This window comes from Oncorhynchus gorbuscha, linkage group LG01 (assembly GCF_021184085.1).
Source record: "Oncorhynchus gorbuscha isolate QuinsamMale2020 ecotype Even-year linkage group LG01, OgorEven_v1.0, whole genome shotgun sequence".
NCBI classification, from domain to species: Eukaryota; Metazoa; Chordata; class Actinopteri; order Salmoniformes; family Salmonidae; genus Oncorhynchus; species Oncorhynchus gorbuscha.
In genome coordinates, this window is record NC_060173.1 from 105,196,027 (window position 1) to 105,212,789 (window position 16,763).

Here is a 16,763-nt window from a genome sequence, read left to right on the forward strand (position 1 = left end):
CATTACCACCAGCCTGTTCTCCGCAATTAAGGTGCCACCAACCTCCTGTGGTCGCCCTGTACATAGTGACTGATAGACATACTGGAGACATAGCTCACATCCTTAAATTGACACTAAAATAATCCTTGAGTCATTATTTATATAAACTTTTAATTGAACTATCAGCTGAATGTACACTTCTCCCTCCTGTACTGTAGCACTCTGGAAAACAGTAGCCCCATTCCACCAGGAAGAGTAGTCCAGACAACCTAGGTCTGTGTCTGACATGAAACCTTATTCCCTAGCTCGTGTCCTACTTTTGAACAGAGCTCCATGGGGCCCCAGTCAGAGGCCCATGGGGACCCGGTCAGAAGTAGTGTAATATACAGGTGGGGTGTCAATAGGGTGTCATTTGGGACGCAGAATAGGCTGAAAGGAGGCGCAAGGGGTGTGGATGGTGGTGGGTGGAGCCAGAGTGTCTCTCCATGGTAAAATCCTACCCTGATGACGAGGTTATGCAAGGCAGCTCAACAGGTCCATTCTCTGTGGCCTCTCTTTCAACAGACAGAACACTCAAGACATTGCCCCCAAAGAAGACATCTAAAGATACCATCCAACTCAAAAGCAACAACAAAAATAACAATATGTAGTTTCTTTCCTATTTACAAAGCGTTTTGAGATATTACTGAAAACATATATGACCGAAAACCCATAAATGACAGAATTGTTGAACGTGTCAGAGGAGTCAAAAATCACTCAAGATGAAATTCCCTAGTACAGTATTACATCTGTAAAAGTTATCAGAACAACAGGGAGGCGAATAGTATTCCAGTCTTGCTGAGGTCCATGAGATGGTCCTTTGAGTTCAGAGTCCTTTGCCTCAGTCCAGCTCCTCTTTTAGTGCCCCGTCAGGTGTGATAAAGGTTTAACATCAGATAGTGGGCTTTGATAATCAAACATGTCTGTGAGTGGTTCACGTTGGATGACAGTAGTTGAAATTGAAGGTGAATTAAAAAAGACAAAGTCAAATGAGTGACAAAGAAATAGTGGTAGTAAAAAATTGGGACGAGGGCAAGAAAATTAAAAGTATAAATACAGTGTAGTTTCACCCCGTCAATGTGAAATATAACAAGGACTTCTTTAAAAGAAAATAGACAATGTCAAGTCACCTTCAGAATGTAGAATATTAAAAAATAAACCAAAATCAAGTCAACCCATCCTGAGAGAACAATCTGAAAATAAATACACCCCTGTGCTTGTTCCTGTGTGTGTTTTGTAGCAGAGAACTCAGTCCAGATTCTGTCTGTTGGTGTGTCAGTATCCCTGGAGTCCGTTGTAAACCTTCTGTACCGATGCCTGCTTCAGAATCGCCCTCACTCCTGAAACAAAAGCAAGCCCCAATTGTAAATGACCATCGATTATGATCATAACTACATTTTTTCATAATCTTTCATATCTGAGAAGTTAATGTGTTCCTTTATTGTTTCCCTGTCATTGGTGTAAAGTCAGCAATACGAAGATGATTTATTGGGGGGGGGGGAACTGTTCTACGGGCATGTCCTTTGCCTCTGAGTCTTAATATGCATCAACAATACCCGTACCGCGTATGTAACAGCTCTGATATAGAACATACAGTCTACTTTCTCCTGGCAACATTAATTAACTCAAACTATAAGAAAATACATTACAAGTGACATCCCCCCCACCCATCTTTATAGGCCTCCTCCTTACCCTCTTTCTGATTGTCATTCAGCTGTGTCTCTGGGAAGTCGACGTCGAAGGAGACAATGAGAGAGCCACGGATGTTGTTGTTGTCAAAGTTGGGCAGTCCTTCTCCTTTCTTCCACACTCGAGCACCAGGCTTAGTGATCTTGTCCCTCACAATGTGGACCTGTAGTCAGAGGAGCAGTCAAAGCGTGTGACTGATTCCTTAGAATACACTTTATTATTATGAATAAATACTGTCTTTTCTAGACAGAACAAAAATGCATATTTTTTGCTTTACAACCAGTCTTTTTGTGTGCTTTTTGAGAATGGGGCAATGATGGCTCAAGACAAGCTCCCCAAGCTCCCCTCCCCAAAACATTTCAGTACATGGCAGTAAAAGTGTATGCAACCCCACCTCTTTAAGGAATACCTAGGATAGGATAAGTAATCCTTCTCACCCGCCCCCCCTTTAAGATTTAGATGCACTATTGTAAAGTGACTGTTCTACTGGATGTCATAAGGTGAATGCACCAATTTGTAAGTCACTCTGGATAAGAGCGTCTGCTAAATGACTTAAATGTAATGTAAATGTGATGTATTTCTTAGTTTCACTCGTCCATAGTTACCTTATGGCCGTCCAGGTGTGTGATGTCCATCTCAAAGCCAACCAGAGCCTCCACCAGGGAGATTGTGACGTTAGTGTACAGGTCATCTCCTCGCCGCTCAAACACTGGATGTCTGTCAGTACACATACATTACTAAATCACGCTTCAACAAAACAGCTTCCACAATTGACAAGATGTTAGTTAACCAATAAAAAGGCCCGGTGGGTGGTATATGGCCAATATACCACGCTAAGGGCTATTCTTAAACACAACGCAACACAGTGTGTCTGGATACAGCCCTTAGCCGTGGTATATTGGCTATATATCACAAACCCCCCGAAGTGCCTTACTGCTATTATAAACTGGTTAATAACATAATTAGAGCAGAAATAAATATTGGTGGCGGTAATGCAAGTAATTTATGAAAGTTGCCAATCGCAATATAAAGTCAAGAGAAGAAAAAGCCTGGAAAGGATTATGTGTGGATTAATTGTTGGAGTAGAGGACCTTGTGCATTTCAGGTAAAATAGCTCTGTTTATATCCCAGGACAGCAAACTAGCTAAATAGGACAAATTAGCTAGCAAGTGCAAGCTAACTAGCTAAATTGCCATAAATGTTTAATGCTTTTCGACCTGTCCCCAAATTAATATAATTGGTTCAGAGTTTGTTTTGATATTTTAACCTGCGTGTCGTGATCGCGTTTGGTGTGGGGGGACAAAAAAAATACATGTATGCACGATGGCGCACGCGCGCAGCCGGTTTGGGTTCCGTGTTACTGTCGGTCCCTCCGACATTTGCAACATTGTTTCAGTATTCAGATCTCCAACTGTCCCATAGTAATGAACGTGTAGGGGTCAGCAGTCGGGACGAGAGCCGGAGGCAGGCAGCGTTTCTCAGCCAGTCGAAATGATGAATCAGCTAGCATCATTTATGGATATACAAAGAAAGTTCAATTGAAATGAAGTGCAGCTAGTTTGCAGTCTTTCCAGCTTCAGTTTGTGGTGATTGTGTTAGCTGTGTTGTTGGCTAGATCCTCTGAACAACAGTGTCCTGACGATAGAGCACGTTTTCTATGCCAGGTCAAATCGTGCCTCATTAGCTAATTTTTATGGATGTACCCAAATAAATGTCACGAGAAAACAGCTTAAACAAATGAAGCTCCTTTTGTTATTCTTTCTGCACTGTTTGACGGGAATATATGTTAACCGTAGTTGGCAAGCCAGCAAGAAAGGGATGAGAATGTTGCCAGCCAGTATGGCAATGGAACATTTACAACGAACGACTGTCGCATCCATAGATACAGAACAAAAAGACTGAACGACTGTCGCATCCATAGATACAGAACAAAAAGACTGAACGACTGGGTCGCGTCTCTGGCAACCGAACCAATAGAACGAACGACCATCCGGTTTGGGTAGCAACCCTAGATTTGTTTCGGGACAATATCTTGTGGAAGGATTAAATAGTATGAAAAAAATCCATAAAAAATTATGCTTTCAATTAAAATGTTTTAATATGTTGGTAACCTGTTGTATAAAAGTGATAATGCCATCGAAGCCGGTGTTGAGGATATATTGGCACGGTTTGCTGGTCCTCGACGAACACCCATGCCAAATATACAGTTGAAGTCGGAAGTTTACATACACTTAGGTTAGAGTCATTTAAACTCGTTATTCATCCACTCCACAAATTCCTTGTTAACAAACTATAGTTTTGGCAAGTTGGTTAAGACATCTACTTTGTGCATGACAAAAGTAATTTTTGAATTGTTTACAGACAGATTATTTCACTGTATCACAATTCCAGTGGGTCAGAAGTTTACATACACTAAATTGACTGTGCCTTTAAACAGTCTACAAAATTCCAGAAAATGATGTCAAGGCTTTAGATGCTTCTGATTGGCTATTTGACATCATTTGAGTCAATTGGAGGTGTACCTGTGGACGTATTTCAAGGCCTACCTTCAAACGCAGTGCCTCTTTACTTGACATACTTCCAAAGTTGTGGCAAAGTGGCTTAAGGACAACAAATTCAGGGTATTGGAGTGGCCATCACAAAGCCCTGACCTCAATCCTATTGACAATTTGTGGGCAGAACTGAAAAAGCATGTGCGGTCCTGTGTAGCTCAGTTGGTAGAGCATGGCGCTTGTAACGCCAGGGTAGTGAGTTCGATCCCCGGGACCACCCACACGTAGAATGTATGCACACATGACTGTAAGTCGCTTTGGATAAAAGCGTCTGCTAAATGGCATATATTATGTGCGAGCAATTAGGCCTACAAACCTGACTCAGTTACACCAGCTCTGTCAGGAGGAATGGGTCAAAATTCACACAACTTATTATGGGAAGCTTGTGGAAGGCTACCAGAAACGTTTGACCCAAGTTAAACTATTTAAAGGCAATGCTACCAAATACTAATTGAGTGTATGTAAACTTCTGACCCACTGGGAATGTGATGAAAGAAATACAAGCTGAAATAAATCATTCTCTCTACTATTATTCTGACATTTCACATTTTTAAAATAAAGTGGTGATCCTAACGGACCTAAGACAGGGAATTTTAACTAGGATTAAATGTCAGGAATTGTGAACAACTGAGTTTAAATGTACTTGGCTAAGGTGTATGAAACTTCAGACTTCAACTGTATCCTCCAAACACCGGCTTCTCTGGCATTATCACTTAAATAGGCACCGGTGTATCAAGTTCTCGAACAGGGAGAGGGAAAGAATAAAGCCTGTAGTGAACAGAAGGGTTGAGTCACATAAACAACACAAAACAGCTTCCACAACTGACAACCTACGTCTAATATAATAGAGAGAGACAGGCTACCTAACAGAGTGAGAACGTATTTGCATACAGCAAGCATATAAACTTCGCAAAAAAAGAAACATCCCTTTGCAAAGACCCTGTCTTTCAAAGATAATTCGTAAAAATCCAAATAACGTCACAGATCTTCATTGTAAAGGGTTTAAACACTGTTTCCCAATGCTTGTTCAATTAAACATAAACAATTAATGAACATGCACCTGTGGAACGGTCGTTAAGACACTAACAGCTTACAGGCAGTAGACAATTAAGGTCACAGTTATGAAAACTTAAGATAATAAAAAGAGGCCTTTCTACTGACTGAAAAACACCAAAAGAAGATGCCCAGGGTCCCTGCTCATCTGCGTGAACGTGCCCTAGGCATGCTGCAAAGGAGACATGAGGACTGCAGATGTGGCCAGGGCAATAAATTGCAATGTCCGTACTTTGAGACGCCTAAGACAGCACTAGAGGGACACAGGATGGACAGCTGATCATCCTCGCAGTGACAGACTACGTGTAACAACACCTGCACAGGATCGGGACATCTGAACATCACACCTGCGAGACAGGTACAGGATGGCAACAATCGCCCGGGTTACACCAGGAACGCACAATCCCTCCATCAGTGCTCAGACTGTACGCAATAAGCTGAGAGAGGCTGGACTGAGGACTTGTAGGTCTGTTGTAAAGCAGGTCCTCACCAGACATCACAGGTAACAACGTCGCCTATGGGCACAAACCCACCATCGCTGGACCAGACAGGACTGGCAAAAAGTGCTCTTCACTGACGAGTCGCGGTTGACTCACCAGGGGTGATGGTTGGATTTGCGTTTATCGTAGAAGGAATGAGCGTTACACCGAGGCCTGTACTCTGGAGCGGGATCGATTTGGAGGTGGAGGGTCTGTCATGGTCTGGGGCGGTGTGTCACAGCATCATCGTACTGAGCTTCTTGTCATTGCAGGCAATCTCAACGCTGTGCGTTACAGGGAAGACATCCTCCTCCCTCATGTGTTACCCTTCCTGCAAGCTCATCCTGACATGACCCTCCAGCATGACAATGCCATCAGCCATACTGCTCGTTCTGTACGTGATTTCCTGCAAGACAGGAATGTCAGTGTTCTGCCATGGCCAGCAAAGAGCCCGGATCTCAATCCCATTGAGCACGTCGGGGACCGGTTGGATCGGAGGATGAGGGCTAGGGCCATTCCCCCCAGAAATGTCTGGGAACTTGCAGGTACCTTGGTGGAAGAGTGGGGTAACATCTCACAGCAAGAACTGGCAAATCTGGTGCAGTCCATGAGGAAGAGATGCACTGCAGTACTTAATGCAGCTAGTTGCCACACCAGCTACTGACCGTTACTTTGATTTTGACCCCCCCTTTGTTCAGGGACACATTATTCCATTTCTGTTAGTCACATGTCTGTGGAACTTGTTCAGTTTATCTCTCAGTTGTTGAATCTTATGTTCATACAAATATTTACACATGTTAAGTTTGCTGAAAATAAATGCAATTGACGTTTCTTTTTTTTGCTGAGTTTAGATACAGGGTTTGAGTTGCATAGACAGCGGTGAGTGCAAGTAGGGAACATTCTAAAAATCTTTACCAGTGGAGGCTGCGGAGGGGAGAACGGCTCATAATAATGGCCGGAATGGAGTTTAATAGATGGAATGGAGTAAAGGATATCAAACATGTGTTTCAAACCGTTCTATTCACTCCCTTCCAGACATTATTATGAGCCGTCCTCCCCTCAGCAGCCCCCACTGATCTTTACATAACACTAAATGTATTAGTGTTGACATAATGTCCTATACCAACAAAGCATGGCTCCTAGAGAAGTTAATAGTAGCCTGATTAGAACCACTATATTATTTGTGAAACATGGAAATGCTGCTCTTACTTCATAACTTTGATGCGGAAGCGTAGGTCCCCTGGCTCTCCATCGATGTGAGGTTCGCCTTGAGACAGACGTAGTCGTGAGTTAGACACTGATACCACTTGTAAACACTTTATTTGATTTTTTACGCCCATTATCCTGATGGTTGAGTAAGTAGCTTACCTTCCCCAATGAAAGGGTACTCCATCTCATCTCTCACTCCCTGTTCAATCTCCACCTCCAGAGTTCTCTCCTCATTCACCAGCCTGGGATCATAAGACATTATCATCCTCGTCACATAAAGAAAGAACTCATGGACTCCTGTGTTAACAGTCTTAACCAGATGCACAGTCAATATGACAGTATAGACAGAGGTTCCCAACCTTTCTCAGTTACTGTACCACCAAACTATATTTTGTTATGCCTGGAGTACCCCTGAAGTATCCCCTCATGTGCATTTTTTACCAGTAGGCCTATGGTCTCACGAGTCTTCTCAAGTCACCCCTGTGGATTTGCCAAGTACCCCCAGGGTCCTAGTACCCCTGGCTGGAAACCACTGGTATAAAACACATCTTTAAAATGTATCCATTTGCACAGACATTCTTTTTGTTGTTGTTGTTGCTTACAGCACCCAACCCAACATGCACATGACAGGGTAGGAACAGGACAGAGTCAACCACAAAGCAGCACCCCTGAAGCAGTGACTCACTTTATATTGGGACACTCATCACACACTACTTCCTGGCTCATCTGGAAGCGTCCAGGTCCGAGTTGCGTCGTCCTCATTTCCTGTCTGCAGTTGCATTTCCGTTTCCCAGGGGCCTCTTTGGCTACAGGCTTGTTACGAACAACCTGAGATGTACATATAGGTGATGAGATTAGGGCGTATGTGTTGGAATAGGGTAGGCCTGGTGGAGCATACAAATTGTATACAGTGACCATGTCAGAATACTCATACTTGCGTTCTAAATAGTATCATTTTGGATATGTGAAAATAGAAAGTTCTATAGTAGGTGACGTTTTTATTATTATTCAGTATGCTTTCAATGCCAGGATGTCATACTCCATTCAGCTTGATATCTAGTAGAATTCACTGCACACCATTGAAAAGAGTCGTTAGCCAACAGCTGATAAATCACACAAGGTTACGCAGCGTACCAGAATTAACGAATGGCGGGAATATACGCAATTGCACATTTTAGATGACACATTCTCAGTATGGAGGAGCCTAGTATGTTATTTTATGCTTATTACATACATTTTTACTAAACAGTGCAAAGTAGGTAGTTTGAGTAAGTAGTAGGCAAGACAGATTTTGGATATGGACAGTATATACAGAACACAATAAGGGTTGAAGTGTACCTCTACAAAGTTCCCAGAGTACACCTCTTCGAGTGTGACCTCCAGGTCCAGCACAATGTCATTTCCTCTGGGGATGTTCCTGTCCTGCTGTCCTTGCCGGTTTCCTCCAAACATGAAGCCAAAGTCACCAAAGAAACTGGAAGAGGCAACAGAGTGTGAGGCGACAGAGTGTGAGGCGACAGAGTGTGAGGCGACAGAGTGTGAGGCGACAGAGTGTGAGGCGACAGAGTGTGAGGCAGAGTGTGAGGCGACAGAGTGTGAGGCAACAGAGTGTGAGGCAACAGAGTGTGAGGCAACAGAGTGTGAGGCAACAGTGGGGTAAGAGACATTATTTGAAATGTAGCCAGTGCTTTACATAGACAGGAGCTCACAGGAGCTGAGTACCGACACCTCAAATGTTCTGCTTGAGCTCCTGTTCCTCTTACAGAATATTATCTCAAAAGTATTGTGTAGATCCTGCACCTAAATGTAAACAGTTCGGGCACTCAAAATGAGCACCGGCACCTATAGTGTACATGATGGTTTTAGAATATATGATCTCGGTGCTTAACAATGATATCCTCATCATACTTGTGGGTATATGTCTATGTAGTCGCTCCGAGACCAGGCTTACCAGGGCTTTACTTTGTAATAAATGCTTAATACCAGGCTGAAGTGTGTTAAATTACAAGCTCCTGCTACAAGCAGTACTTGACTTGGACTGAAATAGTAACCTATTAGGTAAACCTCCTGTACCTGGAGAAGATATCATTGTGAGAACCATGGTGGCCCTCTTTCAGACCATCCTCTCCGTATGCATCATACTGCTTTCTCTTCTCTTCATCAGAGAGCACCTACAAACAGCACAACATCAGGGATGAACTCTTTTTAAGTCACTGTAGAGATCATTGTTTCTTTACATTAGCGACATGAAATTAACTTCAATTACAAATTCTTAACATCACATTTCACCCACTTAAATAGCTTAACCATGCAATATGTATCAATCATGAAATTGGATGATGTTTCAAATCTACGCGTTATCAGTGATCATGATGACACTGGTGAGGTGCGCATCATGGAACGTTCACTGAGCCGCTCCGAGTGCTCCACGTCATGCTTTCATGAGAGAACACTGACCACAGTATGAGCCAATCAGAGGCAGCCACACGGTCTTCTTGGCCAATCAAAATCACTATGTCGTTTCCAACAACAAGAAAATAGGTCGCTTCAGTTTCTTACAAAATACTTTCGTTTCGGTGCCTCGATCGATCGTAACGAAAATGAGATGGCATGCTAAAGCCAAATATTACTACACACCCAGATCAAATGACTATTATAAAAGGTTAATAAATTATACATAACAATAGAGTACTATCATCTCAACACTCAGTTGCCATTCAGTTCTTTTACATCCCTTCATGAGACTGACAATGATGTTGATGGGTAGCTATTCTCAGAAATTATACCCAAGACAAGATCATCATGGCATGATATTGATAGCACATATTGTAAAACGAAAGTGCCATGCCGTGCCACAATTACCGTAGAGATAAGTGATACAGGGGTTCACTTCCTACCTCATAGGCTGACCCCAGGTCTGCGAATTTGTCAGCAGCAGTTGGGTCATCTTGGTTTCTGTCAGGGTGCAGCTGGAGAGCCAGTTTTCTGTAAGCTTTCTTGATGTCCCTCACAGATGCAGACTTGCTCACCCCCAAGATCTTGTAGAAATCTCGCCTGTAGATAGAGGTGAAAATAAGAGAGGGTGTCTAGCTACCTACCGGATCTTAGATAGTTTCCCTTCATGATAGTGACAAGTGGAGTAAGGTTCACAGACTAAGAAATCATTCAAAATGGGCATCACCCAGTCCAGAGTAATTCAGTTTTATATCAACGGCTCTCATTTTTGAGTACAAAGCCACTCTTCCATGTCATTCCCTCGAGTAGATAGACACGATTCACCATACTGGAAACAAAGGATCTGGCAGGGTGATGTACTCTATGAACAAGGGCTTTATTTACAGGGTTGTTCACGTTGCTGATATTGCTTATTTACCCCTCCAAATAGTAGCTAGCTAACGTTAGCTATTTTACACATGGAGAATGGGCTTCAGAAATTTAGACCAATCACAATTAAACATGTGTACCAGCTAGCGATACCGCGTTTGAACCGGTTTGACCATTGCAGAGACGGTGTGTTCGGGTAATATAGAAGTACTTACCCTGCAAGCACTGCTGTAACGAAATAAAGGGCAAGACAGCAAACACTGCATAGATTCATCCCTTTATCGGCCATAGATACCAGTATCTTCAAGAAACCAACAGAACAACCCGGCGTTTGCGATAGAGTTCCTTTCTGTCACTGATCCTTTTCCTTCTGTCAAATCAGAACCGCCCACATGCTGCCTGGAAGTCCCGCCTCCCGTGCTAACGCCCGCCCACCGTGTATATCAGCGGTACATCCTACATGCATCCAATAGAAAATATACTGCCAATTACATATATAGCTCTTAAAGAAACAGCAATAAAAGCCGGTGTACACTTTTTAAAAGATCTTTACAATATATTTTCTAGTGGATGCATGTAGAATGTGCATCGGATTCTTACAATTATTGCCCGGTGCCTTTCAGCAATATCGACAAAAAAAGAACCGTCAAAATATTATCCGTTTACGTCGGACTTGACGCACCACCGGGCAGTGCATTGTGCGCGCGACCGTCGCTCTGTGTAGTCGCGCGCAACAGATGAGAACCGGCAGTGGCGCCAAATAGGAAGAACGTCGACCGTTCTGTAGCTAGCTACGTGCTGATCACATTCACAGCACAGTAAACAAACCATAACCAGAAGCCAGGTAGCTAGCTAAATACTGTAAAGTACTAAACTTTTTTACTTATGAGGGAGCTTGATCACCAGTTACTTTTCCTGGAACTTCGAGGCAGGACCAGAAATCGCTTGGACTAGTGGAAACTTGCTGAACAAACCAAGGTAAACTTCGCATCAAGTGTTTTGTCTCTGCTAGTCTGACTGCTTTGTATCAGCTGCTAAGCCATGTTGCTAGCTAACTAGCTCTCTAACGTTCCCCTGCTAAATAAATAAACAAAGCAAATGCTGTCAGCTACCTACAGATCATCTCTAGTGGCCAGTTGTTGTCATGGGAACATCCGGCGTCCACTCTGTTAGCCAGGAAGGAACAGCAGAGTCAGACAACACAGACATCTGCAATGGAACAAGCAGTCACATAAATAAAATAGAACATTATTTAGAGTGCGTTAGTGCTCTAGCTAGTTATAAAGGGGATATTCTGTTTGCCCATAAGGTTAAAATTCAGCTTTTATAATACAGCTAGTTAGTTGCACTTTTAAACGAGTTCTCTAATAATACTGCAATATTGAACAGCAGACAGAAGCCACCAATGAATGGGTGAACTCTTGTCTACAATCTTCTAAATTCAATCACTACCATAGCTCAGATATCTCACCACACTCACTGTATGCTCACCCCCCTGTCTGACCTCTCACCCAGTTATTTTGTTCTTCCACTCCCTCCTCCTCCTGGCCCACTAACAGCCATGGACCAGGGTGGTGGTGTGGTGGTGTGGCCTCGCATGGAGCCCTTCCTCTTGGGGGCTCTGCAGGTGGCACCCCCTACCAAACTCAGCCTGCACTACCTGCGCAAGATGGCTGCCTACGTGCGCTCGCGAGAGGGCTGCTTCCCCATGCTAGGCTGGCTCATGTGGAGGCACATTGCCTGTGGCAAGCTGCAGCTCCCTGAGGACCTGGCCTGGCTCTACTTTGAGACCTTTGACCTGCTGGCTGGTCATCCTGCAGAGGAGAGGCTGGAGTGGGCTGAGAACCTGTCCCAGTGCTCCTCCCCCAGAGAGCTGGACCGCCAGAGGAGCAAGGTGAGCTGTGAGCACACTAGGGAGGGATGAGAAAAGGGCAGAGACCTGTATGACTATGTCCCCCAGGGATGTGTTGGCAGTTGGACTGTAATAATATCTATCCTGTTGTATCCTGCACTTTTTTTTTTGTTTAAACAGACTTTGACACAGGAGTCTGTCCATTATCCTTTTAGGTATTGTTTGTGACACTGACCAATATCAAGTATTGGTTTGTGTTCAGAGTCTCTGTATTTTCCTCTTCTCTCTTTTCTAGTTGTGTGTGGACACGCTGCAGTTCCTCCTCTTCCTCTACATTCAGCAGCTGAACCGGGTGTCTCTGCGTACGTCTCTGATTGGTGAAGAGTGGCCAAGCCCCCGCTCTCGCTCCCCCTCCTCGGACCGCGAGGCAAAGACCAGCTCTCAAAATAAGGTCCTGTTGCTTTATATTGCTTACAAGTTTAATGGCAGGCTGAGAGTGTAAATGTACACAATCCGTTTTTACAATTAAGTCTCTCTAACCTATCTCTAAGCAAAACATATTCTGATGGTCTAGTTACTGACATTTTATTATAAACTGGGTGGTTTGAGCCCAGAATGCTGATTGGCTGACAGCCATAATATATCAGACCGTATACCATGGGTATGACAAAACATTTATTTTTACTGCTCTAATTATGTTAGTAAACAGTTTATAATTGCAATAAAGCACCTCGGGGGTTTGTGGTGTATGGCCAATATACCACTGCTAAGGGCTGTGGCCAGGCACTCCACGATGCGTTGTGCATAAGAACAGCCTTAGCCGTGGTATATTGGCCATATACCACACCCCCTCGTGCCTCATTGCTTAAATATACTACCCCATTGCATTAGCTCCCATATCCATGCATTGTATCATTGTTCAGTCTTTTCACCCTGTTGCTGTGATCAGAACTGGGACGACCAGGCCCACCTGTCCTTCCTACAGACCCACCTGTGTGAACTGCTGGAGCTGCTAGTAGAACCAGGCCAGCTGTCAGGGTCCGGCCAAGCCGTGAAGGACAGCCAGGTCTCTCTGGAGGCTCTACAGGTGAAGCGAGGGAACATGGCCCGCATCCCAAATGGAAACCTATTCCGTATACAGTGCACTACTTTTGACCAGAGCCATCTGGGCTCTGTAGTAGTGCACTATATACGGAAAAGGATGACTTTTGGATGCACTCATCCTCAACTATATATTCTTGTATAAAACAGTGAAAGGTTCCATAACATGCCCAATATGTTGCAGTGTTCATTCCGTTTTTTACAATACAACAATTTGCCTTTTCAGTAAACAACAATACAATAACATATTTTCTCTACAGGGCCTCAGCCTGCTGCTGGAGGGCTCAGTGTCCCGCGGCCGGAACATCCACCCCATCCACAAGCTGCTCTCCAGAGCCCCACTCCAGGCCCAAGCAGGGTACTCCAAACTCAGCCGCTCCTTCTCCCTGCACCCCCTGCTGGTATGGCTCAGACAGGCCCTCGTCCCCAACCCCTTTGGGATGTCAACCTGCCTGAGGTCTGGGAAGAAGCTGGCCTGGGCTCAGCAAGGTAGGTTACTACCACCCAAAGTAAACCCTAATGTGGATCATTCATTTATATTTAGATGCACAGTCAAATAAGGTGTGTTAGTATGTTTTATAGAAATGAGTGCGTTATCTTGTAACTGTTTTCTAGCTCACCTTTTTTCTGTTGGAGATGTAGAGAGCTATCAGGCTTGAAGCATGGCTGTCTGTCTGTGACTGTCTGTTCTCCTGTCCTCTAGTGGAGGGAGCTATGAAGAGAGCTAAGATCGCCCGGAACACCCACACGGCCCCCCCAGGCAGCAAGATGGTGCTGATGTCACAGGTGTTCAGACAGACCCTGGCCAAGGACTCAGACAAGCTATCAGGAGCTAACGTCAAAATACACCGCTGCAGTGACGCCTTTATCTACCTCCTCTCTCCACTCAGGTGAGAGGTTCTCTACACATAGTCAGACTGGACACTACAGCTGTAGCATCCCCCGTCTAACTACAAAAACAGATCAATTTCAGTAGAAATATCGCTTTTCTTAGATGAGATGGCATTCCCCGTGGTGTGTGTTTCAGGTCAGTGAGCCTGGACAAGTGTCGTAACAGCACGGTAGTCCTGGGTCCCATCGAGACCAGTATCCACATCCAGAGCTGTGAGAACGTCAAGGTGGTGTGTGTGGCTGGCCGTCTAGCCATAGGGTCCTCCTCCTACTGTACCATCCATGCCCTCACCCCCACCCGGCCTCTACTGCTCCCTGGGAACACTGCACTCACCCTGGGGCCCTTCCACACACATTACCCCTCCCTGGAGGATCACATGGCCAGTGTGGGTTTAGCTGTGGTGCCCAATGCCTGGGACCAACCCTTTCTGGTGGGAGTGGAGGGTACCATCCCAGACCCTGGATCCTACAGGCTGCTGCCGCCCGCTGAGTTCTGCCCCCTTGTGGTGCCCTTCAGGATGGAGGGGGATACGTGTGAGGTGCCAGGTGGGCTGCCATCGCTGTACCAGAAGGCCCATGAGGAGAGGGAGAAGAGTGTACAGGACTGGCAGAAGATGGTGAAGGATGCCCACCTGAACAAGTGAGTCATTAACAGAGAAGACCAAACTGCTAGATTTATTAACAATGGAAATCTGACCTGGACTGAGAGAATGAAAACACAAACTGCTGCCCAGATTCCATGATCAATGTGAATTATGAAGCAACCCTTTTAAAATGTCTGATTTCCTACAGCGTTGTGAGCTCTGAGGGGTCTGGTAATGTTTCTCTTGTTCCTCTATTCAGTCATGCGTCTCTGTTTTCAGGGAGCAGCGACGTCAGTTCCAGGCCCTGGTGGAGCAGAAGTTCCATGAATGGCTGTTGGAGTCAGGACACAGGCAGGAGCTTGATAGCCTTATCCCCCCCTGCATCGCATCCCAGGACCCCTCGGACAGCGACAGCCTGGAGGCCAGAACCAATGACACCAGACAGGAAGGGTCATCTATACGGGAAGTGGGACAGACGCGTCTACCTTGCTGACTTTTTGGGTTCTTGTTGATGGAGATCCCCATACAAAGCTCTTGCCTTTGCCTCACAGTCAGCGGTTTGCCTCAGCCACTAGCACCTCTAATCCCTTTGTTTGCCTGCTGTCTGTCCACAGTTCCAGGCAGGATCTGATCTGAGGATCAGTAGACTACAGAAGGAGGGTGGTCTGGTATAGACGACTGGCTCTGTTCTCGTCCCCTTCATCCAGCTGAGACTGTTGCGTCCCGATTCTCTACCCTTCTCCTGAAGTGTGTACTTGTACACTCCCTCTCATTTATTTAACAACGGTGCTGATGTGCAGGGTAGAGAATCAGGACAGAGCCAGTGGTCATAGAGCACTTGGGGTACAATACCATGGTACCTATTGTTGGCCACACTGGTTAGATCTGTGTAGTGTGGTGCCTCTGCAGTGGGTACTGTACTATTGAAATAATAGGGAATCAGGTTGTGCTGTTCATCCAGAGATTGACCCTGTCCAGTATGTAGAAGAAATTAATTAATGTATTCATGTGATTGTACAGTATGTATGATATTACGTCTTAATATGCCTTTTCTGGTAGCATAGGAGAGAGGGTGTGATGAATTTAAAGGTCTGCCTCTTCAACAAATTCCAATGAATTTAGTACCTTCCTAGCCTGAGTGCCAATCTATTGTGCTATCATGTCAACTCCTTACTACTGTTTCAAAATGATCAATGGAGATGGCAAGAGCACACACAGATGTGGGACCAGGCTAGTACTTCCCTGGGATGGGTATTTGAAGCCTGTCGTCTTCAGACAACACGCACCTCTAAGAGGATGGATGACAGGGCACATTAGTGTAATGAGAAGAGAAACATGCCTTTGAGGGAGCAGTTCTATTCCACTATATGGGTTAAGGGACAGTGAACCTAAAGCAAAGATCTGTGTACTGTTAACATTAGCCTGGCATGGGCCAGAGGATGCTGATGTGTTAGGTAACCTAAGTCTATCCCTTCTTTGTTAGTCCTCTCCCTTTTCCTCAGTGTGTAGAAGGATGGATGATATTGTGGTTATGCCTTACTGCTGTAGCTTAGTTCTCAGTGACTTGCCTTTCAATTCAATTGCACTATGCTTCCCTGCCTACACAATTACAATGGTTTCTAAGAGCACAATTTTGTTAGTTCTCAAGTGTTCTTTAGACATCAATAAACTATTAGTGTTTTTGCCTTGACGTGCCATTTTATGTGTTGTTGATGATCAGCGTACTTTCCTAGAGACCCTGTATATCGACTTCAATGTTTACTTATACTGTTGGACTGACTCAACATGTATAGAGATTACGCCAATGACCTTTGAAAGGGGTAATCTGAGGCAAGGACTGACCATCTGTAAAATCAAAATGATAGTTTTAACCATGTTTGAGGCTATACAGTGGTTGTTCACTACTACATTTGTAATATATATATATATATATTTCAACTACATTGTTTACAAACATTGGAGTAAAACAAGCTATTTGTGGATTTGATGGGGTATGACAGTTGAACTAAGC

At 44.5% G+C, this 16,763-nt stretch overlaps 2 protein-coding genes across 2 annotated transcripts; one reads left to right on the forward strand and one right to left on the reverse strand.

The window, feature by feature from the left end:
• Positions 1 to 130: 130 nt before the first annotated feature.
• Positions 131 to 10,964, reverse strand: LOC124048297 (dnaJ homolog subfamily B member 11-like). Its single transcript, XM_046368940.1, has 10 exons — positions 10,540 to 10,964; positions 9,898 to 10,054; positions 9,074 to 9,171; positions 8,339 to 8,474; positions 7,686 to 7,828; positions 7,160 to 7,242; positions 7,001 to 7,058; positions 2,313 to 2,424; positions 1,711 to 1,870; positions 131 to 1,358 (listed from the first exon to the last, which is right to left on the reverse strand). Exons 1-10 carry the CDS (start codon positions 10,611 to 10,613, stop codon positions 1,294 to 1,296), a joined length of 1,086 nt encoding a protein of 361 aa, XP_046224896.1. The 5' UTR covers positions 10,614 to 10,964; the 3' UTR covers positions 131 to 1,293.
• Positions 10,543 to 16,442, forward strand: tbccd1 (TBCC domain containing 1). The gene is made up of 8 exons (XM_046368930.1): positions 10,543 to 11,302; positions 11,884 to 12,218; positions 12,472 to 12,627; positions 13,126 to 13,263; positions 13,538 to 13,766; positions 13,981 to 14,167; positions 14,305 to 14,808; positions 15,032 to 16,442. Exons 2-8 carry the CDS (start codon positions 11,886 to 11,888, stop codon positions 15,243 to 15,245), a joined length of 1,761 nt encoding a protein of 586 aa, XP_046224886.1. The 5' UTR covers positions 10,543 to 11,302; positions 11,884 to 11,885; the 3' UTR covers positions 15,246 to 16,442.
• Positions 16,443 to 16,763: the final 321 nt, after the last annotated feature.